Source organism: Xenopus laevis, chromosome 1S (genome assembly GCF_017654675.1).
Source record: "Xenopus laevis strain J_2021 chromosome 1S, Xenopus_laevis_v10.1, whole genome shotgun sequence".
Taxonomy (NCBI): domain Eukaryota; kingdom Metazoa; phylum Chordata; class Amphibia; order Anura; family Pipidae; genus Xenopus; species Xenopus laevis.
In genome coordinates, this window is record NC_054372.1 from 126,066,622 (window position 1) to 126,091,759 (window position 25,138).

The window sequence follows — 25,138 nt, forward strand, 5'->3', positions numbered from 1 at the left end:
CGTTCTTAGGTCTAACTAGATTAGTTCCTGGGTCTGCAGGACACACATGAAAAAAAATTACCATATTCCTAGTGGGTCCAGAAATAACTAACCATGGGATTTTTACTAAAGATTTTTGGATTTATAGTAACTATATAGATGTCCGTGTATTTAAGTCCATACATAATTAGAAAGGGCTCAGGAAACTCCTTTGGAATCTGCGGTATAGTTAGGCCACATCCCAATCCAAATCAAGCAAAGTGCCATAGATTGGGACCATTAGTTATAACCACTGGACTTTCAGATCTCTTCCTTTTGTGTTCCCTCAAATTCCATTAGTAAGTATCTATCATTAGAACTAACAACCAAGTTCCCTCAAAATTTGAAAAACTGTCTCAAAAGAAGTCTTTTCAAAGATGTCTATCCCCAGACCCCTAAGTCAAGCAAATTCAAATGGAAATAAATTTGTGGTTGGCAACCACTTCATAAGACTAATTAAAATTCCAAATTTTAGAACACTGTGTTTCAAAGTTCATCTTCGTATTAACATATCAATCCCCCTGAAACGTATTTTAGTCCACGGAAACTCTGCACAGAGTTATATCTCTGTTTATTACTAAGATCAATCAAATGGAAGAAAGGATTTGTACTACTTAATACTTCTTAGTTTCTAAAATTTGACTACATTTACATGCACTAATTTCCTTGTTTTTAACAGTCAGTAATTTTCTGTAACTTGCATTGTGTTAGGAATCCTCGACAAGCAAGTTCAACAAGGTCAACTCATGGAACGAAAATATGACGTCTGATACTCTCAGGTTTTATATGTCATGTGACATGTCCCTAAGCACCAATTTTAAGGTTATAGATTAAGGTCTCTTTATCTCTGTATTTTAAGGCTATATATTTAAGGCTTATTTATGGATGTTTCCGCATTATGTATATTTTTTTTCCTGCTGATATATGGTAATATCTCAGCAATCACAATACAAGTTAAATCATGTCTGTGTTGAGCATTCTATTAACTTACTGACATTTAAATCCATCCCATTCTTTTGCCTTATTTAACCTTTGAGCTCAACTACGACAGTAAGAAACTATTCATTTCTTGTTGTTCCCAGCCTGTGTCACTGTTCTTATTGCCTAAGCTTCTTGAGAAAGTCATACACAAAGAGCTGACTTAATTTATTTCTTTAAATCCTTTTCTTGATCCTCTACATTCTAGTGCAATAGACATTTGATACTGTAATACTTTTAAAACTGACCGCCAATGTTCACAAACCGCTCTTCTTATTGCCCTATGTTATTCCACCTTCTCCTATTTCCAGTTGAACTTTAAAGCAACCTTTTAGCATCCTTTATAATAGTATTTCCTAGTGCAGTATTATATGTGGTACCTCCCTTTCATTCTATGACAACATATACAAAAAAATTTAATGTTTGCACTGATATACAACTGATATAATGCCCTGTAAGTAGATACAAAACCATATTGGTCAGAAAAGACTGCTGGAATGAATACTGTCCTTTGACAATTATAGCTATCAATAGGGATGATTTTTGATCACTTTGCCAACAAATATTTTACAAAAAAACATTTTTTTTCTTACTATTTTCTAACATATAGAGGAAAATAACTAAGGGGCTTTGCTCCTCATTTTGTGCTCCCCTGTACTTAGTGGACAAAATCAAAAGTTGCTAGCAGCCAATTAAGGTATTAGTTAATGAGTATTGTGATAGTGGCTGAAGGTGTGTTTTACCCCCCTCCTGATGGGGTTCCCCGGTCGATATTGGTCCGAAAATTGGGCCCATAATGACCCGGCAGACTTAAAATTTGTTGAAGAGGCCCTCGATCCCAACTAGGGCTCAATCTGATCAGTCTATTGGTGCATATTGGTGCAAGATCAGCTTGTTTGACAACCTCAGCCAAAATAGCAAATCTACCTATGAATGGCCACCTTTAGCTGTAAAACTCCATATCCAGTCAAAAACAGTGTTAACTATAACATCTATAGTATAGCTGGTCCAGTAGCTGTTGTCAGCTGAGGTATGGTTTAAAAAATATTTAAACTCTACAATGCATTCTATTTTTCCTTCACTTTTACATTATAAGTTGTAAGTTACAAGAACTGACCAAACCTCAGCTGTTACCACATAAACTGAATATGGAAATCTAAAGAATCAATAATAGGAATCTTTATCCTTCCAAATAACAGATAAGGAAATACTTCTTGATGTAACACAATTATTACCATTCATGCTTACTCGCATTTAGAAATAAATGCACTGAAAAACTAGTCTTTTGTCTGTATTTGTTATTTTTTTTAAAAAATGCACAAACTAAGGATAAGTGGATCAAATCCATATTAACAAATATCTGAATAAAGACATTATAAAATCTTAACATTTCCAGACAAAGATATCCATCATTACTTTATACATTCCAAATGAGTTACATTAATGAAGGTAACCTCTAGTTTCACACATTATAAATTATTGCCATATTTTCAAAGTACATTCAATTAATGTTGGGGGGTCAGGAAAGCATGATATAAAAACAGTAGGAAAGAAAAATCCTTACTAGTGAAATAAAAATATTGAATTGCAAATAAAAATTGCCTTAAACTGCAGTGAAAACATATCCATGGAATGTAAGGCAGGAGTTTATGTCTGCAGCAACTCTCACTAATAAAAGCAGAGGCTGAAAAGGATTTTAAAGGGAAAGTGTCCCTTATGAATACATTTTAGTGTAAAGTAGGCACATTCTAGACATACATGCAGACAAAATTATACAAAAATTATGTTTCCTACAATTATCTACTGATCCTAATTGATATCCATGTGCTATTCAGTCATTTTGACAGATTTGAACATTTTATCTGTCGATACACCATGTTTGCCAGTGCACCATGGCCCAAGGCAAAGTGCCAAGTTGCTCAAACATACAGCGTGCCTCATATATTTCTGAAAGGGTGTGGGCCTTCCTATGGTTTCTACTCATGTACACATATCTGATGAGGTAGGAATCACAAATCACATGAGTACATTCTGACAGCAGACGGTACTCCGCTGCAGTACCAACATTTTAGGGCAGATTCACTAACTTTGAGTGAAGGTTTCGAAGGTAAAAAACTTTGAATTTCGAAGTTTTTTTTGGGCTACTTCGACCATCGAATGGGCGGCTTCGACCTTCGAAGGTCCCCATAGGCTTGGCTAACTTTTGTTATCGAAGGATATTCCTTCGATCGTTGGATTTAAATCCTTTGAATCGTTCGATTCGAAGGATTTAATCGTTCGATTCGAAGGATTTAATCGTTCAATCGAAGGAATAATCCTTCGATCGTATGATCGCACTATTTGCGCTAAATCCTTCGACTTCGATATTCGAAGTCAAAGGATTTCAATTCCCAGTCGAATATCGAGGGTTAATTAACCCTCGATATTCGACCCTTAGTGAATCAGCCCCTTAGTGTTTTCAAGTCAAAAATATTCAAAATAACAATGAAAAATTACTGGAATCAATATGATTCATCACAAGCTACACTAATCAAAAACAGAACATTGAATCTAATTTTCCCTTTAATATTAGCATAAACAAAGGTTCGTTTATATTTTAAAGGTCTGATTTATCTTTTTTATATCAACACTGCAAATTACATCGGATTGATGAATCTGTTGTTAACATAAATATTGAATAAATAATAGAAAAAAAAACCTTCTATAATTATAATTGAGGTACAGGTACAAAGCAATACAGTGATTAGCACCTCTTATTTGGTTTCAGATCTGTGAATCCTAAAAGTCTTCAAAACTTAGTAAACTATGAAAGATCATATATTAAAAATTTTTCCATTAGTAATGTTCTGATCCTTAGGCTTTCCATAATCCGTCAGTTTCACATCTCCAAATATAGTAGACATGGAATAAGCCACTCCTCCTGCCATGCTGAAAATGAATAATATAACAGAAAAGTATATGAGAATAATATAAGCAATGTATCTATATTGATTAAAAAATAAAACCGTGAAAAAAAAATCGAATACATCAAATTAATTTTGAACATGATTTTCAAAAACCATGAAAATCTTGAATTGAAAAATAATACTACCATTTTGCTTAGGACAATTCCCACTGACTCCTACATGACCTCACAAGCTTTTTAGATGCAAAGTTTTACATTCCATTTTTTTATCTTAAAATTCAAACGTTGATAAATCAGCCCCTTAATGTTTGATGAGAGGGAGACTTATTAAACATCAAACAGTGTGGAATCTATAGGGATTCCCAGTAGATCATGACATATCAGAAGTTTGCTCCACTGGCTGAGAAACACTTCTCATTACTCAGACAGCCACCAATGGCAATCATCTATCACCAAAGTAGATAGGTGACCTAAGTTTTAAAACACACATTTTTGGGGTTTTCAAGCCAAAATCAAGCTCACACCTTTGAATGTCCACGTGGCAGGGGTTACATGGATCTATGAGGCTTACTGTATTTATCAACAGTCTCATTTTACTGGTTTTAGAAGCCACGAGGAAACTCACTTTCTCTAAAACCACGAATGTCATGAAATTTATTAAAAGAAAGAAATATAAAAAGCATGAATGAAAAAATGTGCTGAATAATTTGAAAATAAATATGAATACCTCTAAAATTTCAAGGTTTTTGGACAATTCCTAGTATAAAAAAAATAGAAAACCCCTAAAAGCCCAAATTGTTAAAAAAAAAAAAAGGTCTAATCTATATCTACTATATCTACTATAGTACCTCAACAACTTTTACCTGGTAAATTCTTGTATTAAGAGTTTTTTGTGGTTTTTACACTTCATAAATCTTGAATTTTTTTGAGTTTTTTATAAATATAGGAAAACCACAAATGTTAAGATAAACAAGCAATAAAAAAAAAAAAGACATTTGAATGCTAGTAAACCGGCCCCTCTACAGTTGTGTTCAGAATAATAAAAGTGTCTGCATTCTTCTTTAGAAATTCAAACATTCACTGTATAAACGGAAAAACGGAAAAATGTTTCAAGATTTTGCTTTCCTGAATGACTAAACTAATATTTATATAATATTAATATTGAATCAATTTCTGAGAACTGTTGCACATCTGTGTTACATGGAGTCGATCAACTTCTGGCACTTGTTACATTCCATAATTCTTCTGCATTTCTTGGTTTTCTATTGGATTAAGGTCTGGGGATTGGGCTGAACACTGCTATTATTTAGAACAAGCCTCAATTATTGATTCAATTACACAGAATCAGATGCATACATGCCATGACTGTTGGGTCTGTTGGTTTTCTATTACTCTACTACACCTACTAACTAATTATTTGCCATGTAGAAAAATAATTTCTACCAAAAACAGTGACTGATCAGGTTAGTGATGTCAGACTACTACTATTCTGAACTGTATGTTCTATAATCCTAAACCTAATACTGGATGATCAGGCAAATAAATGTTAATTACAGGAGATGCTAATGATTTCATGCTTTCCATGATGAAGTGAACACTTTCAGAATGAAAAGCAGACTGTTAAATATGGATATAAACATAAAATCTTAAAATTAAATTTAAGGAAGAAATTGTATTGAAAACCTTATATATAATATATCATTAAATCTCTGGCAGCACTTACTTATTATTAATTAAAAACAATTACAAAAGCTGTGCAGACTACAATGAATGCATGAAACATTAATAAACATGGTTCGAGCATTTTCATTTAATGCTGGCAGGCACTACAGTACTCTGTATGTGCGTTGTTTTAAATCTCTCTGAAATCTGGTGAAAGTAAATATTTTGTTTTCGCTTTGAAGATGTTGAATGGATTCGCTCAGAAACATTCCGGAAATATTCTAGTCTGTTTCAGAAAATGTAACACCATGAAAGTTTGTGAACAAAAAAATGCAAGAGTGAAAAAAAAAGACGATACAAAAAAAGTACAAAGGATTGTGTACTTCCAATAAAAACTCTGGACTTGGTATACAAAACTGTGACCACTTGTCCTGCTTTTTTTTGGGGGAGGGGGGCATATATTATAGCTGATTTGCAAGGTTTACTAAAGTCTAGCACCAGAATAATCTCCTAACTACACCAGAACTAATGGCAGTTTCTATTACCAGCCTAAAAGCCACATTCAAGGGGCTGTTTACCTTTCATACACTTCTTTTATTTCTGTTGATTTTAAATATTACACCAGAAATAAAGACTTTTTCTCATTTGCTTTATTTTTTGACCATTGTTCTAATATTAAGTTAAAACATTAATATTTCCTGATGTTTCAGTCTGGCAGCTCGGTGCAGATTCTGAATTGTTACAGTTTTTTGAATTGAGTGAACATCTGTGAATGCGAGCAAATATTATATACAGTTATAACAGTTTAATTTAATGAAACTCAGCAGCATTAACCAATGTTTTAAAATAGAACAGTTACAGAGTGGGTAACATTCCCATACATGAGAAGTTGAAAAATAAAACCTTAAAGGGATCCTGTCATCGGAAAACATGTTTTTTTAAAAACACATCAGTTAATAGTGCTACTCCAGCAGAATTCTGCACTGAAATCCATTTCTCAAAAGAGCAAACAGATTTTTTTTATATTCAATTTTGAAATCTGACATGGGGCTAGACATTTTGTCAATTTCCCAGCTGCCCCTGGTCATGTGACTTGTGCCTGCACTTTAGGAGAGAAATGCTTTCTGGCAGGCTGCTGTTTTTCTTTCTCAATGTAACTGAATGTGTTTCAGTGAGACATGGGTTTTTACTATTGAGTGCTGTTCTTAGATCTACCAGGCAGCTGTTATCTTGTGTTAGGGAGCGGCTATCTGGTTACCTTCCCATTGTTCTGTTGTTAGGATGCTGGGGGGGAGGGAGGGGGTGATATCACTCCAACTTGCAGTACAGCAGTAAAGAGTGATTGAAGTTTATCAGAGCACAAGTCACATGACTTGGGACAGCGGGGAAATTGACAATATGTCTAGCCCCATGTCAGATTTCAAAATTGAATATAAAAAAATCTGTTTGTTTTTTTGAGAAATGGATTTCAGTGCAGAATTCTGCTGGCGCAGCACTATTAACTGATTCATTTTGAGAAAAAATGTTTTTTCCCATGACAGTATCCCTTTAAATATCTATCTTGGAAAAATAGAAAAATAAAGCAATTTAAAAATGTTTTTCACGTGTATTGGTGTATCTGATACCAACTAAACTGAAATAGTGTTTGGAAGGTGAATAAACCAATAATTTAGTGATAGGCAGTAACCCCAATAAATTAAAAGACAATACTTACCAAATATTCAAACCTACAAAATTTAACCAAGAAAAACTATAGTCTCCGCCAACAAAAATGCCAACATAGGCAATAGATACGTTCTAAAGATGCAAAAACAATGAAAGAAAATTAATGTAAACATATAATTGATTTATTATATTAGGGTGATGCCACATGGGATTATTTGTCCACAGCAGGAAATGTTTGCTACCTATGGGTAACAAAAAAACTCCTGAAAATACCTTTGCACTCGTGTCAGCAGGGATCCCCACTGGTAAAACATATGAATTGTGTAATGGCCTAAAACTGCTTTGCTGTCATTGTCTGGACATTACGCAATTTAATTGTTTTAGGACAATGACACAGAGTGCTATTTGTCAACCTTTGCATCCATATTTGAGCAATTAAGACATCTGAGTGTTTTAGTTCTCAGTATTGTCTATGACAGGGTGCTTTCTGGCTTTTTGTAGCCGCGACATTATGCCGAGCGATAAATATCACCGTGTGTCATTGCCCTAAGCAGTGGAGATTCCCACTGACACCAATGCAAAGGTATTTTTGGGAGAGTTGTACCAAGCAGTTAATGCAGATTTGCCATAAGCAACAAGTCTCCCTGTGTGCTATCATCCTTATATGAACACAATCATCATTAACTACCCTGCCTTTAACCCCACTGCACAGTTTCCCACATTATAAAAAGCATGCTAGTGCAATTTGGCCATCCACACAGATAGCAATGTATCACTGTTCAGCTGGTTCAGTTGTGAGTAAAACTGAGGAGCAAGCGTAGCTCTGTTCACTACTGCATCTGCTCCTGCCCTATCTGTACAATTAGAAAGAACAAAAGCAGCTGAAATTATATATTTGGACAGAATGGCTGTTATTTGATAAGATTTTGTTTTCCAACAAAGAACCTTGGTTGAATATTTCTTCAAGGTCGTATATATGCCTGTCAGTGGGCACTATGGTCACAAGCAGTAAAAGTACTTAAAAAAATGGTATGCCACAAACCACCCTAAGGCCACTTCAGTCTGACTCTCCCTAAACTAGACAAAAAATAGTTAAAGCAAAGAATGCCCAAAACCCAGTCTTCTGAAACCTACAAAGCCTACCCACCCCAAAAATAACAGACTCCACTTCTTACTTCCAAGCATGCATTTTATATTTCCTATGGCATCACTATCATCTGAGCTAAAATATTTTATTTACATTATTTCATTAAAAAATGCATTTGATAAGCCTCTAAGTGATAACACTGTTAGCAGGACATCTGGGTCTTATGGAAATATCAACTTTAAAATTTACCTTAAGGGCACCAATGACTGTGGTTGTAAGAGCTGAGTGATAGTAGCTGCATAGTACTATTGAGTACAGCAGGATAAAGCTGCGATAAACCGAAAAAGAAGTTAAAGTCTGGAAACTGGGTTAAACCTAGAAACAGTTCAGGCATAATAGGATATTCCTGCCAAGAACCTTATGTGCACTTGCTAAATATTCTACTATTTGCAAAGTCTGGCCAAGGTGGGCAGCTAATTTCTTCCAGACTTTTGATAGCAGGATATGTCTTCCCAGATTTTCAATATATTTAAACTTTGTTATACATTATTATGGGGTTGTTTTCTTGTGTGCAAGAACTGTGGTTACTAATTCATGGCCTCCATAACAGTGAATGTTTTTAAGCTATCCTCATAGCTAAACATATCAATTTGCTATTGGATGAAAACGCTGGACATATTTGCTACTGATTTCTCTAATCATTCCAAAAGAGAATATCAGGAAAACATGAATTGTTGGAAAGGCCAGGGGATAGGGTAGATTTTTCCAATTACAGGGGCCATTTTTTTTTTTTAAAAGTTACTCCAAATGGACAAATCTAATAAAACATAGGTTTTGCTACTCAAAGTAAATAAAAACATAATAGTTTCACTTTATGGTAATTAAATATTCTGTTAATTCAAGGAAAAACAGTATGGTGATTCCAATGGCGATAAATGGAGTATAAATAAAACACGTAAATCAAAACCATTGTTCCACAGTACTTTCTAGCATATCATAACAAATTATACTTTAATATTTAATTAAATGTAATATATTTACAGCAGTGCAGATGTCCACTCAACATATACTTACCCCATCATACAAGCAAAAATGAACTGTAACATAAAGGCAATATTTGTCCATTCACCAAAATGGATTGCCTATGGAAAGAAAAAAAAAGTTAAAACTGTGAAAACATGCCCTGGTTTTATTTATTTTGCACTCCGCTTTGCACCCAAAGTAAATGTTTTGGCGTTTGTAGATGTTATAGTCCTTTATTTTTTTGCTGTTTATACACACATGTACTGTATTATATTTTGAAAAGGTGGCCTTAGCATTTGGTTCCTCTACACTTAGAGGCATATTTATCAGAGGTTGAATTTCGAATTCATGTGAGTTTTTAAAAACTACCCTAAACTCCCATAAATTCTCAATTCGACCAATCAAAATGTATTTAAAAATGTCAAACTCGGATGGATTAAATCGACCTGAAAACTCAAACCGAATTCTATAAGAATTGAAAAAACTCAATTCAAGTTAACTCGAATGTCAGGAAGGCTGCAAACAACTCCAAATTGATCCCATTGACAACAGGAATTCGGCAAGTTTAAAGTGGCAAATAGCTGAATATGATAAATCTCGAAAATCTAATTCAAATTTTTTTTTAAAAACTCAAATCGAATTTGACAGTCGACAATAAAAAAAATTCCAAAATTTGAATTTCGAATACAAATTTTTAATGCGACCTTTGATAAATCTGCCCCATAATGTGTAATGCATCCCCTAGTTCAAGAGTAATTGATATAAATAGCTTATCATAACTGAATGATTATCCCAACATATAACTCATGTCATACACACAATAAAGAGTACAAAAGGTACATACATGAAGATAAAGCAAAACCCCAAAATAAATACATATTTTCCAATATTAAATCAAATGCAGCACCATAATTGCTGGTACTAATAAACTGAGGTTTCTGTCATATTAGTGATTGACTGAACCTTGCTCATCAGCTGACCTAGGCAGCCATTTTGTTCTAAGTTTATAATAGTTCTGTTAGTACTAGTAGGTGGAAAAGCCATCTGTCTAAATCCCTGTGAATAGAAAAGATTATGTTATGTATGTCCTTCATCTGTGTGCAACGTGGCCTTTTGTTAGATGTTTGAGTAAACAAAATTAAACAAGGAACATGGTGGACTACGCCATAATCAAAAAAACAATATGTGGGTGAAGTTTTAGTGCTCCTGGGGTAAATAAAGAATTTTGCAGATGTGCCATGACTCAAAACTCTTAAAGAGTCTCTCTTATACTGAAATGAATGGGGGCATGAAGAATGTGTTATATAGCAACATCACAGGAGGTATTTACTGAGGAAACAGTGTTTGCATTCATACTGTTCCTGCAGTTCCATACACTCACATATAGTTATCTAACTGGATTTTTTACACTGTTTTCAGCTTGCAACCTGTTTGCTCTTGACAAACTGGCAATCTGGGCGGCTAAGTGGCAGATAAGATAGTCCAATTTATTCTGGTTGGACTTTTAAAATGGAAAAACCCTATTTTGTCATAGAAAAAAAAGAATTTTTCAAGTTTCATGGTTTCGAATTTGGGTATCAAAAAAAATCATAGGATTTAGAGTCTATTCCCATAAAAGGGGGAAATTGTGCAGATTTGGTTGGAGTGGTTTTTAGAAAATAGTGAGAAAATTTGGGATTTTGATAAATAATCCCTTGTTTATAAATGTAAAGTCATGCACCTGGGATGTAAAAATATGCAAGCCTATGCATTTCGATTAGAAGAAAGGAGGTTCCGGCTAATATTCGGAAGGTTTTTTTTTACACTACTGTGAAGATTCTCTCCCTGAATCAATTGTACAGGCTGATACATTAGATGGATGGCTTTTTAGCAAGTGAGGGAATACAGGGTTATGGAAGATAGCTCATAGTTCAAGTTGATCCAGGTACTAGTCCAATTGTCATCTTGGAGTCAGGAAGGAATTTTTTTCCCCTCTGAGGCAAATTGGAGAGGCAGGTTATATAAAGACTTAAAAGGTTGAACTTGATGTACGTGTGTCTTTTTTCTACCTAACTTACTGGGGCAGGTTTAGAACTCACCACAGTAAAACTCTGTTCATTCCTATGGGGATTGTAATAGGAATGAATAGAAAGTGAGATTTATTTTGCTGAGTTCTAAATTCATATTTTGATAAATCTGCCCCACTATGTTACTACCCACACTTTACTAATGCGAAGAGTACTTTAAGTCCAATTATGATCTACATCCAAATGTATATTGTTGTATTTAACAAACAACTATTGCTTATGTAACCTTAACGTAATAAATATCTGCATGAAATAGGAGGGTGATTTAGACAAGCAGTTTGTTGACACTGTCTTGAGATCTACTTATCACCAGCTAAAGACCTTTATGTTAGCTGAATAGATTCTGAACCTGAATATTAAGACAACTGCTGAAAATTCTGATCAGGACCTATGTCCAACTGTTTAACTATCAGTGTGTGTGTGTAGTTTAGTCTATTTAGCGTTGGGAGCAACAACTGTATCTTCCCATATGTACTCAGTTTAAGTAGTTTGTTAGTGGCAGGTGTTTCTTGCTGTGTCAAGTATTTAACAGAAAGTGCCCTAAAACCATTCCCATTTTCTGTTTAACTAATCTTAATGAGGTTTTAAATAGTTTGTAGAATGGATATAAGTTATTTGCCCTATTTACATTTATGGATGCAAAATGATGTGCGCACAGATGAAGCAAACACTATATTAACAATACACAATGCACCATGCAACAACATGTCACATAATTCAGTCGAATGAGAGTAGGATATAGCGCCATACCAAAACATAGCCTCAAAACTACTTTTGAAAATCCTTGAAAATTCCCACAATAAACGTATACTGTACATTATTTTCAAGAGGATTTCTAACTGGGCCATTCAAGGCAATACATTTTCTGACAAACCAGCATTTACTGCCCTACTGTTGGTTGCTATGGGTGACTAGATCTGGAGTAAACTTTGCATCTCCAAAACAGAACCCCAACCATGAATGTTATGACATGTGGTTTTATTTTGCAACAAATAAAGTTTACAGAGCCAGTGTTACAGGGGAATAACGACTTTTTTTTCTATGGCCATTTAAACATCTGGAACAAGTTCAAACCTGTACTATATGGGCCACCTATACACAAAACCTTAATAAATACTGTGACAAATACTAAATGCTAGAATTCTGCGTGGGTCCTGTTGAGCAGACCTTTGTCTGACCTGCTGACCTGAAACCCATCTTGCTGCTTCACCCCATCACAGACACTCTGTGCCTGATAGCTCAACCATGTAAAAAAAACTTTATCTTTTCACTTAGAGAAATGATTGGAGGAAAAATCATCAGACAGATGCACTATGCCCAGGCATCTAGTTCCCTGCTTGCATGAACAGAAAATTGGGGATTTTCTGTCTGAAACCCAAACTGTACTGTTTGCTTTGGGGGGGGGGGCATTTAGGTGACATTTTGTACACATTTATGAAAACTTTTCACAACTATTTACCAATTCTGTTAATATACAGGTATGGGACTTGTTATCCAAAATGCTTGAAACCTGGGGAATCCAGATAAGGGGTCTTTATATAATTTGGATCTCCATAACAAAAGTCTACTAAAAATAATTTACATATTAAATAAACCAAATAAGATTGTTTTGCATCCAATAACGATTAATTATATCTTAATTGGGTTCAAGTACGAGGTACTGTTTTATTGTTTTAGAGAAAATGGAAATATTTTTTTTTTTTTAATCATTTGATTAAAATGGAGTCTATGGGGCTATGGGGTGAATTTTCACCTCGAAAGGCTCCGCCGCACTTTGCACAACTTTGTCAGATGTCGCAGTGCATATGCTTATTTATCAAAATGTGAAGTTACGTCTTGGCAGAAGAACGCTGGCGAATCCGTCAAGAATATCATAGCAAACTGTCACTAGTATTACTTTCTGCCTAGCAAAACCTCATTAGCTTATGCTTATGTCAATTTGAATAGGACGAGTACATATAGGTTATATATATATATATATATATATATATATGTCTCTTTATTAGAGATGTTGGTGAAATTGCTTGAAGTGGCCACTTATTAAAAATGTCCAAGGAAGCAAAATAAGCACAAAATACATCTTCTAATGTCCTAGACATTAGCCCACCCTAAAGCAAATATTGTATGACATTAAAATGGTTAAAAAAAATAAAATATATATATATTTAAGAGTTACAAGTATGTAGCTTGATCTTATCAGTTCGCCAGGTATAACCTGGTGAAGCAAATTCTGCCAAAATGTGTAACTTGCTGGAAAATTCGCACTTTAATGAATTTGTGGAGTAACGATTGTTTCCCTGAGTGAAAATTCCCCTGGCGAATTAGTGCTGAGCTCTTTCGCTAGCAAATTGTCATCTATACTGGTTAGTAAATTGCCAATGTCCCTGCAAAGTGTCATTTTAGCGAATTTTCACTAGCGACGGCCACTTTGCCCTTTAGTAAATTTGTCCCTATGGGAGATGGCCTTCCAGTAATTGGGAACTTTCTAGATAATGGGTGTCTGGATAATGAATCTTATACCTGTACCTGTAAAAATTTGTTCTGAATGTGTTTCCCCACTCCCCCAGTGTATAGTGATGAGTGAATTTGACCCATTTCGCTTTGTTGAAAATTTGCGAAACAGCAAAAATTCACCAAATGCATTTAAGTCAATAGGCAACAATTTTTTTTTTGATGCACAGTCATTTTTTTTCAAACATTGGTGAAACAATTCACTCATCACTATCACAGTATTTTTTTTGGCTCCATTTTATCTTATGGCCCCAAACCTTGCAAACTATCTCCAACTTTCAGATGACAGAGGTGAAAAGTTGTGAAACGTTTTCAGAATAAAGAAGAATGTTAATGGAATGCAAGTCTGTGAGACACTGTATAAAATACTGGAAATACTACAACCAAATTTGCCATTTACCCTTATAGCCTGATGGTCTGAATGTTCCAGTGGATTACAGGACTATGGCACATGATAACCATGATAATGGTAATTTTACCAACAGTACAGATCACTTACCTACATTTAGCAAGGCAGAATCTTCTGCATCAAGCTACTATATATATATATATATATATATATATATATATATATATATATATATATATATTTTGGCTCCATTTTATCTTATGGCCCCAAACCTTGCAAACTATCTCCAACTTTCAGATGACAGAGGTGAAAAGTTGTGAAACGTTTTCAGAATAAAGAAGAATGTTAATGGAATGCAAGTCTGTGAGACACTGTATAAAATACTGGAAATACTACAACCAAATTTGCCATTTACCCTTATAGCCTGATGGTCTGAATGTTCCAGTGGATTACAGGACTATGGCACATGATAACCATGATAATGGTAATTTTACCAACAGTACAGATCACTTACCTACATTTAGCAAGGCAGAATCTTCTGCATCAAGCTACTATATATATATATATATATATATATATATATATATATATATATATATATATATATATATATATATATATATATATATATATATAGCTCCCTCTTAGGCTACAGCCACAGCCACACCAGGTTAAACACATGGAAAGGCCAGAATGTAGTTGCTGAATCTGGGCCTGCATTTATCCATAGGCCAAGATTCAGCCTGCTGTGGCCGAAGCCTTAAAGCATAACTAGGTCCCAAATGGAAATTAATTGACCAGATCCAATAACTGCAGCAGGTCCACTCAGGCAGCAGCACAGACAAAAAAAATAATCAATACCTGCAGAACATATCTGATTGATCTTAGCGCCACTTTGCTAAAAAGAAAAAAAAAACAAATATGTACTCACCAGCTCAAAATCTCCTGACAAAATAGTATATATCAAGGTAGGAATAATCATAAAACTTGCATTGTAGAAAAGAACTCCATATTTACCCAATTCCTGAAAAGAGAATGTTTAAAAAAATATGGATTTACATCTGTAAATATCTTAAGTCACATGGGGTAAAAAAATAAAACAACTTAATTTAGATGTTTTGTCAACCAGAATTTAAGCAGAATTTTGGTGGCAAAATGCAAAATGCATCCCTTATTGTTATGTCAGTAGCACCATGCCTATGAAGACAATGTGGCCCACACATTTTGCACTTCTTTAGAAAATGCAGACAAATTACTGAAATACTGACAATGCATCAAATCCACAGCTTTGATGCATATCAATTAACTGTCCCCAAAAGCCTTCCAGAAAAAATACAAATATTTGAAAATAAAAACATGATGCTTTGGATAACATTCTAGTATTGGTACAGAAAGTAAAACTAAGGCTAGGGCCACATGGGGTGAAATCAGATAGGTGAAATATGCTGGCTAATTTCAGCCCTACTGTGAGCAGTAGCCTTCTTCTTTTTCCACATTCAGAAGTGTCGAATCGGAAGTGGAGCAAACAAACTTTGGCTGAAATCAGCTGAGTCTGCTAATGCCACTTCTGATTCAATACTTCTGTGCCAACTGTGTCTGATTGTGTCCAAAATTGGACTGTTCTCACTGTATCAGGGAGTGAATGATCCCTACCATTTTTTTGCATATTATCTTACTCTCAAATTAAAGCCTAATTGGGGACTATTAATGGAAAAAGCATTCAGCTTTTGTTGGATATGGCAATTTAAGACAGTTTGCCTGTCGAGGGGCTCTACATAGTTATTTGTATGACATCACTATTTAAAATTAACCAGTCCAAAAGCAGGAGGCATACTGAATAACTATGAGTACGTATGACACCACACGAAACGCGTTAGGAGGAGTGTTGGGGAAATAAAGTTTCTTTCTTTTTAATCACCGTTGTCTGCTGGTTTGTGGAAGTGCACAGAACATTGGAGGTACATATTAGTCCACTATACTGAAAATGTGGGACTGCTTTACCTTAAACCGAATGTCCACTTTTCTATGCATTATAATAACAGTTTAGCATGGAAAAGGTCAGCATCAGGAACGAGTTTTAAGCTTACGAATGCGAAGGAGAGAATCTACTCCAACATATTTTTTCACATAATGGCAATGATGAATAATACTAGGCAAATCAGTAAAACATTATAGTGATTATTTAAGCACCAGCTGATTAGAAAATGTGCTTTTAATAGCTCTTTAATTGTACCTAAAGTTAAATTTTATTTTTAAGAATTGTATGGGTCCAGTAAGTCATTCCAACAGTGAATTCATTTAAAAGACTGCAATTTTACTGTAATAGGTGTAATAAAAATGTTCAAGGTCTGGCTATGCTTTTTATCTCATAGCCTTATGATGACAGTTACCTTTGGATCAATTTTCTCTTTGGTATAAACCCCATATGAAGCTGTGAATAAGTCATTCAACAACACTAGGATGTATCCTTCCAAATTAAAAGAAAGATCAAAACTGAAAAAAAGCATTAGAGTGCAGACAGTTTTTAAATGCATTAGGGCTAAAACATCATGAATAATAGACAGTGGATTCAGATTAAAAGAAATGTGTACAATATTCAACAATATGAAATAGCAAAACATAAAAGTTTTTAAAAGTTTAAAAGATAGTCACAAATCTACTAATGTTGTGGAATATCATTTTTGTATTTTTAGTTGTTTAAAAAAAAATGTATAGCAACTGTGCAGAAGGTTCGGAAAACCAGAAATGCAAATAATCCCTGTACCTTGATATGAGATTGAGCACAGCAAAAACATACTGTTCTTCATAAGAATGTTAATTTCAAATTGCAGAGAGTCATCTCGGGGGGACTAACCTTCTTGCCTATCATGGGTTTTAAGTATGTTATACTGTAGAATGCCCTATTAATCAAACTTTGCAATTGTTTTTGATTCATTCATTTCATTATTTTTTTTTATATAGAATTTAAATTATTTCCCCCATCTCTTCTGCTGTTTTCAGCTCTTAAATGTGGGTCACTGATCATGTTAGCCAAAACTAGAGCTAAACTAGAGTTTTATTAATGATCCTTCTATGCAGGCTCTCTCCTATTAAAATTTCCATCTCTCATTCAAAACACAGCCTAGTTGTTAGGGTAAATAAGATCCTAGAAACCAGATAGTTGCTGAAATTGGAGAGCTGCTAAATAACTGGAAAAAATGGAAACCAAAGTACAAATAGTCTCAGAATATTCATGTCTATATTATACTAAAAGTTAATTTAAAGGAGAACTACTTCTTTAACTCATTCTACATAACCCTACATCTAAGAGTAAGGGTACATGGGCAGATTCGGGGAGATTAGTCGCCCCATCGACAAATCTCCTCTTCTTCGGGGCGGCAATCTCCCTGAACTGCCTTCCCCTACCTTCCCGCCAGCTGTAATGGAAAATCGCCAGCAGGATGGCACTCGTGGCGCTTCATTTTCGGGCGTCTTCAGAAAACAAAGTGCCGCAAGTGCCATCCCTCTGGCGATTTTTTATTATAGCCGGTGGGAAGGCAGTCCGGGGAGATTGTCGCCCTGAAGAAGAGGCGATTTAACGATGGGGCGACTAATCTCTCTGAATATGCAGTTTGCCCTTACCCTAAAAATCATGTTACCTTGACATAGGCATTCTCGATAAATCTTCAACAACATCTCCAATTATAATAAACAGGTATCACTGTTCGATGGAGAATATCTGTGCAGAGGTACACTAAACTGAAGTTTCCAACCTATAAAAATTGAAAATAACTCATTCCCTTTCAGACAAATACATAAATTCTTGTTGCATGTACTGCCCTCTAACAGTAGTAAGGCAACCCCCACAAGCTGAAGTCCAAGAAGTTACAGAAGCAAAGAGTGAGAGCACACAATATACATCTAACAGAAACCAGACTAAAAATTAAAGCCCTGTTTAGAAAAAGATATAAACTATAAATCCTAAAACTCGTGCATAGTGATGGGCGATTCTGACCCGTTTTGCTTCGCTGAAAATGCGAAAATTTGGCAAACTGCATTGGTCTATGGGCGACAATTTTCTTACATTTTTTCACCCATTTTGTGGCGAAAATTTTTTTCCGCTTATCACTACTCGTGTTTTCATGTGTACATGTAGACTTCTTATATGCTTAGTATAGATATTGGTGTGTTGGCAAGACATACCAGGGACAATTACAATTTCCATTAAATCAAAGTATAAAATTATGAATTTAGCTCTGGGTATATATAACTGGGAGACAATGACTGCACATTAAATATTCATGGCTATGCTATAGTGGAGGGAAGAAACATGCAGAACTACACCCACAATTTTTAATTTACATCCTTGAAGAGTAGCTTTCAATCATCCTGATATTATGTTGCTCTTTCACGCAATGATGTCAACAGAGTACTTTTTAGATTAGGAATGACAGATGGAAATGTAATGAGATAAATTAGACAGTTTCTCATACCTGGCTGCTATAAGAGCCCCCATTATAATAGTAGTTACACTGGCTACGACAGAGAAGGAGAATCGTTTCCTGGAAGAAAGAGGTAGTGAGTGAATAGAAGGATAAAAATATATATAAAACATACTATAACAATTCATTAGGGTTGTGATAGATGTTGCTGCTTCTCAACCTCTATAATTCTACCTGTTCCTTTCCATTAATCTTCTCCACAGTGATTTCTAATATTAAAATATATGTTGCATGTGTATAATGTGGCTTCATTATCATTAGTGGATATTGAGCCTAATTAAAAATAATGTGTATGTAATGGCTTATTTATAATTTGTAGGTAAGCGGCCCTTTAAAAGCCATGTACTGACCTCCCTTTGCCATTATATCTATTGGTGTTTGCCGTTGGGTTACTGAAGGTGAGGTGGCGAGAGCAGGTGAAAGTTGAGTAAAGGGATACTTTCATGTTTTTTAAGGTGCAGTTTTTATTTTATTACATTGTTTACACTAAAAATAATTCACTGAAAATAAAATTCTATTCCTGATTGATTGGTGTGTAGGCAACCATCTCAGGTCATTTCGCCTGATCCTTTGCTTTAAGAAAGAGCCAGCACTTCAGGAAGAAACTGCTACCAGGCAGGCTATTGTTCCTCCTGCTCAATGTAACTGGAGGAGTCGTAGTGGGACGTGAAATTTTACTATTGAGTGCTATTCTCATATGTTCTAAGGCAGGGGCGCTCGGCCAATGAGGCGGGCTGAGGCACTCACCTCAGACGGCAGCACCAGATAAATTTTCAGGGGCGGCAAAAAGCCGCTCCTGTACTTCTAAGAGCCGAATTTCAAGTTTTGAAACCGGAAATTCGGCTTTACTAGTGGGAGAGAGCTGTTATCTGGTTACTTTGCCATTGTTCTAATGTTAGACTGCCAGGGGGAAGGGGTGGCATCACTCCAACTTGCAGTGCAACAGTAAAGAGTGACTGAAGTTTATCAGAGCACAAGCCACATGACTGGGGGCACCTGGAAAACTGACAATATGTCTAGCCCAATGTCAGATTTTAAAATTAAATCTAAAAAAATCTGTTTGCTCTTTTGAATAATAATTTCAGACCAGAATTCTGCTGGAGCAGCACTATTAACCGATGCGTTTTGAAAAAAAAACATGTTTTCCGATGCCAACCCTTAAATAGTGAGCTCAAATCTTTGAACCTTTTGCACTGAAAACAATATTTGCAGTGAGCACAATACATCTGGAAGCTTTTCCAATCAGTTTCCCTGCATTTACTTACTGCTGGAGCACTGCATGATATTTTGCAATCCCGGATTGTGTTGAGTAACCTTACAATGGCTGAGCATGAAGAAATATGTTTTAGTGCATTGAACTGGTGAAAATCTGTGTCAGCCCTTCAGCCCCCAGCAAATAGAAACAAATGGTGTGCAGAGGATGCAGAGTTACCTCTTAGAAATGCCCCAGAATACTATATTGCACTGTGGGACATAACAGTGCTATATAAATAAAAAAAACATGCAGAGCTCACTGAGCTCCGTTATCTGGAAACCCGTTGTCCAGAAAGTTCCAAATTATGGAATGGATGTCTCCCTTAGACTCCATCAGAATGTTAAAAAAGTATTTCCTTTTTCTCTGTAATAATAAAACAGTACCTTGTACTTGATCCAAACTAAGATATAATTAATCCTTATTGGAAGCAAAGCCAGCCTATTGGATAAAATTAAAACTCTATAAAACTAAACATTTTATAGAGAAAAAACTATTAACCTCTAGGATAGGGCATTTTATACAAATTAGCAATGCTCTTTTAATGTGCATTTTTAAACTAGCTGACATTTTCCACACTCAGACTGGTAAAAGTGGTATTTTAAAGTGATGTTTTGAACAAAATCTATCACATTTATTTAAAGGTTATTTAACCCCCTCAAAAAAAGTAATGTACAATTGCTCAGAGAACTATTCTCTAGCTATCGCCAGTTGTGATCAGATAATATCATGCTCTTGCCATAGCAGCTTATAGTTCAAATCTAAAGGAGAGAGGGAAATAATTGTGCAAAGAAGCATCTGGAAATGTCACCAGCATCAGCGTCAGGTAACCCTCAGATGGCCAATTGGTTCACCAACATTGCAACAGAGAGCTGATGCTACTACAATAGACTCCTTTGGTCTGATTTAAACATCAGGGCAATACCACTTTTTAAAGCAAAAAAAAAAAAATGCAATTTAGAGGACTTATCTTCAACTCAGGGTTTCTTAACCCTTTTGTCTTGAGACACAGAATATGTCTTGGAATCGACTTTTGAACTCAGTAATTAGTTTAAAAATATTAATTTGCAGTAGTTGAACTATATTGTAAAAAGTTAAAGGGGTGGTTCACCTTTAAATAAACCTTTAGTTTGTTATACAATGGCCACTTCTAAGCAACTTTTTAATTGGCCTTCTTCTTCTGACTCTTTCCAGCTTTCAAATGGGGGTTACTGACCCCATTTAAAAAACAAATTCTCTATAAGGCTACACATTTATTGATATTGCTACTTTTTATTACCCAGATTTATATTCAGACCTTCTCCTAATCGTATTCAATGCATGGTTGCTAGGGTTATTTGGACCCTAGCAAACAGATAACAGAAACTGCAAACTGGAGAGTTGCTGAATAAAAAGCTAAATAATTCAAAAAACTTTTTTCTGAATATCACTCTTTACATCATGCTGAAAGTTAACTCAAAGGTGAACAACAATAACATGTCACCTATTTATGAATTCTCCTACTTTTACAAAGCTTTTCTTCATTCCAAAAGCCTGTTCTGGGAAAAATTAAGAAATCTCAGAGTTTTTTTGTCTCGAACCACAACATGATATAGAAAACTCAAGTGGGGTTTACCTAAAGATTGCTTTTGCCAAAAAAAATAAGCAATCTTTAATGGGTCTGTCAGTAGTATTGCATTTCTGTGCCAGAATTATTTGGCCACCTGGGGGCTTGAGATTGCAAAACAAACTATTGAGGAACAATTTTGATTGTTTGAAGTTGGCTACACTTCTTAACCCTTTAAGTGCCAGCAGAATTTCACATTTTGGTTACGCGAAATGCCAGCCGTTTTTGAAACATTTTGTGCTCTCTCACTTTAGGGGCATTTTCTGAGGGGAAACCTATAGTTTACCTAGGAAAACTATACATTGTTTTTTTCGGTAGAAACTGAGCTTTCTAAATCTGCCGGAGTTTTCATGTATTTCCACCTGTGCAAAAAAATTTATAGTGCTAAATACCAAAAAAAAATGAAAAATTACCATTTTTCATCGTATATCAATTTATACCAGAAAAATATTTCATTTTAGGGATGAAAATCCAACTGATTTGGAAAGCCTTATGTCTCTCGAACGTGCCAATACCAGATATGTATAGTTTTAGGGAGATTTAGGATTTCTGTACAGCAAAAACTCCCGGCAGTATATTACCGAATTTTGAAAGCACTAAGGCAGAAAACGGCATGCTTTAGATTCCAAGGCAAAAAATCCTGAAACCGTAGGTTTACCCCAGGAAAACCATACATTTTTGAAAAGTACACATTCTGCCGATTACAAAATGGGTAACTATGTCTCTCTACTCCCAACTACCAAACATAAAGCTTGTCTGAAAATAGCGGTTTTTCAAAAAAAAATTCAAAATTCTGAAAAATCATTTCAAAGGTTTTATTTTGCTGCTCCGCATATCCAAACTATATTACGGTACCAAGAAAAAGCACCTGAAATATGATTGCCAGGGGTCCACTGAACAGTTTGATACCCATTATGCATAGGTTTACCAAAGTATCTGGCATTTAGAGACACCAATATGAAGTTAGCACATCCAAATTGATCAGGACTTTACTTCAGCTACTGAGAAATCAACACATTGACTGCATTTTTTGTGGGGTAAAAACACAGAAATATATGTTTACCCCCCAAACCCATATATTTTTGGAAAGTACACATTCTACTGAATCTAAAAATGGGTACCCATGCTTTCTGCTCCAAACTACTGAGTCGCAAGGCTTCCCAAAATTGTCGGTTTTGGTGAAATATCTGAAAATTGCCTCAAACCTTCAACTTCCCAGCACCATATCGCCCATGTATCATTACGTACTAAGAAAAAGCACCCTAAATATGATTGCCAGGGTTCCTCTGAACATTTGGTGGTCATTGTTCATAAGTTTACCAAAGTATCTGGCATTTAGAGGCCCCAAAATGAAGTTAGCGCATACAAACAGTCCCGTGGGTAACTTCAGCTAATGAAAGATCAACACATTGACTGCATTTTTGTGGGGTAAAAACACAGAAATATATGTTTACCCCCCAAAACCCATATATTTTTGGAAAGTACACATTCTACCGAATCTAAAATGGGTACCCATGCCTTTCTGCTCCAAACTACTGAGTTCGCAAGGCTTTCCCAAAATTGTCCGGTTTTGGTGAAAATATCTGAAAATTGCCTCAAAGCTTCAACTTCCCAGCACCATATCACCCATGTATCGTTACGCACCAAGAAAAAGCACCCTAAATATGATTGCAGGGTTCCTCCAAACAATTTGGTGGCCATTGTTCATAGGTTTACCAAAGTATCTGGCATTTAGAGGCCTCAAAATGAAGTTAGCGTATACAAATAGTCCTGTGGGTAACTTCATCTAATGAAAATCAACACATTGACTGCATTTTTGTGGGGTAAAAACACAGAAATATATGTTTACCCCCCAAACCCATATATTTTTGGAAAGTACACATTCTACTGAATCTAAAATGGGTACCCATGCCTTTCTGCTCCAAACTACTGAGTCGCAAGGCTTTCCCAAAGTTGTCGGTTTTGGTGAAATATCTGAAAATTGCCTCAAAGCTTCAACTTCCCAGCACCATATCACCCATGTGTCATTACGTACTAAGAAAAAGCACCCTAAATATGATTGCCAGGGTTCCTCTGAACATTTTGATGGCCATTGTTCATAAGTTTACCAAAGTATCTGGCATTTAGAGGCCCCAAAATGAAGTTAGCGCATACAAACAGTCCCGTGGGTAACTTCATCTAATGAAAAATCAACACATTGACTGCATTTTTGTGGGGTAAAAACACAGAAATATATGTTTACCCCCCAAACCCATATATTTTTGGAAAGTACAACATTCTACTGAATCTAAAATGGGTACCCATGCCTTTCTGCTCCAAACTACTGAGTCGCAAGGCTTTCCCAAAGTTGTCGGTTTTGGTGAAATATCTGAAAATTGCCTCAAAGCTTCAACTTCCCAGCACCATATCACCCATGTGTCATTACGTACTAAGAAAAAGCACCCTAAATATGATTGCCAGGGGTTCCTCTGAACATTTTGGTGGCCATTGTTCATAAGTTTACCAAAGTATCTGGCATTTAGAGGCCCCAAAATGAAGTTAGCGCATACAAACAGTCCCCGTGGGTAACTTCAGCTAATGAAAAATCAACACATTGACTGCATTTTTGTGGGGTAAAAACACAGAAATATATGTTTACCCCCCAAACCCATACATTTTTGGAAAGTACACATTCTACAGAATCTAAAATGGGTACCCATGCCTTTCTGCTCCAAACTACTGAGTCGCAAGGCTTTCCCACATTTGTCGGTTTTGGTGAAATATATGAAAATTGCCTCAAAGCTTCAAACTTCCCAGCACCATATCACCCATGTATCGTTATGCACCAAGAAAAAGCACCCTAAATATGATTGCCAGGGTTCCTCCGAACAGTTTGGTGGCCATTGTTCATAGGTTTACCAAGTATCTGGCATTTAGAGGCCCCAAAATGAAGTTAGCGCATACAAATAGTCCTGTGGGTAACTTCAGCTAATGAAAGATCAACACATTGACTGCATTTTTGTGGGGTAAAAACACAGAAATATATGTTTACCCCCCAAACCCATACATTTTTGGAAAGTACACATTCTACAGAATCTAAAATGGGTACCCATGCCTTATTGCTCCAAACTACCGAGTCGCAAGGCTTTCCCAAAGTTGCCGGTTTTGGTGAAATATCTGAAAATTGCCTCCAAAGCTTCAACTTCCCAGCACCATATCACCCATGTGTCATTACGTACTAAGAAAAAGCACCCTAAATATGATTGCCAGGGTTCCTCTGAACATTTGGTGGCCATTGTTCATAAGTTTACCAAAGTATCTGGCATTTAGAGGCCCCAAAATGAAGTTAGCGCATACAAACAGTCCCGTGGGTAACTTCAGCTAATGAAAAATCAACACATTGACTGCATTTTTGCGGGGGTAAAAACACAGAAATATATGTTTACCCCCAAACCCATATATTTTTGGAAAGTACACATTCTACGAATCTAAAATGGGTACCCATGCCTTTCTGCTCCAAACTACTGAGTCGCAAGGCTTTTGCCAAATTTGGCGG

General features: G+C 35.6%; 1 protein-coding gene across 1 annotated transcript in view; it reads right to left on the reverse strand.

Moving 5' to 3' along the window:
• Positions 1 to 3,369: 3,369 nt before the first annotated feature.
• The window catches only part of slc35d2.S (solute carrier family 35 (UDP-GlcNAc/UDP-glucose transporter), member D2 S homeolog), a 33,576-nt gene continuing 11,807 nt past the window's right edge, over positions 3,370 to 25,138 (reverse strand). Inside the window, exons 6-12 of the mRNA XM_018243877.2 lie at positions 18,737 to 18,805; positions 16,655 to 16,757; positions 15,196 to 15,288; positions 9,390 to 9,457; positions 8,565 to 8,643; positions 7,278 to 7,360; positions 3,370 to 3,924 (exon numbers count right to left, since the gene is read on the reverse strand). Of these exons, the coding sequence (XP_018099366.1) occupies positions 3,810 to 3,924; positions 7,278 to 7,360; positions 8,565 to 8,643; positions 9,390 to 9,457; positions 15,196 to 15,288; positions 16,655 to 16,757; positions 18,737 to 18,805 (610 nt within the window). The 3' untranslated portion in view covers positions 3,370 to 3,809. The remainder of the gene's footprint in view (positions 3,925 to 7,277; positions 7,361 to 8,564; positions 8,644 to 9,389; positions 9,458 to 15,195; positions 15,289 to 16,654; positions 16,758 to 18,736; positions 18,806 to 25,138) is intronic.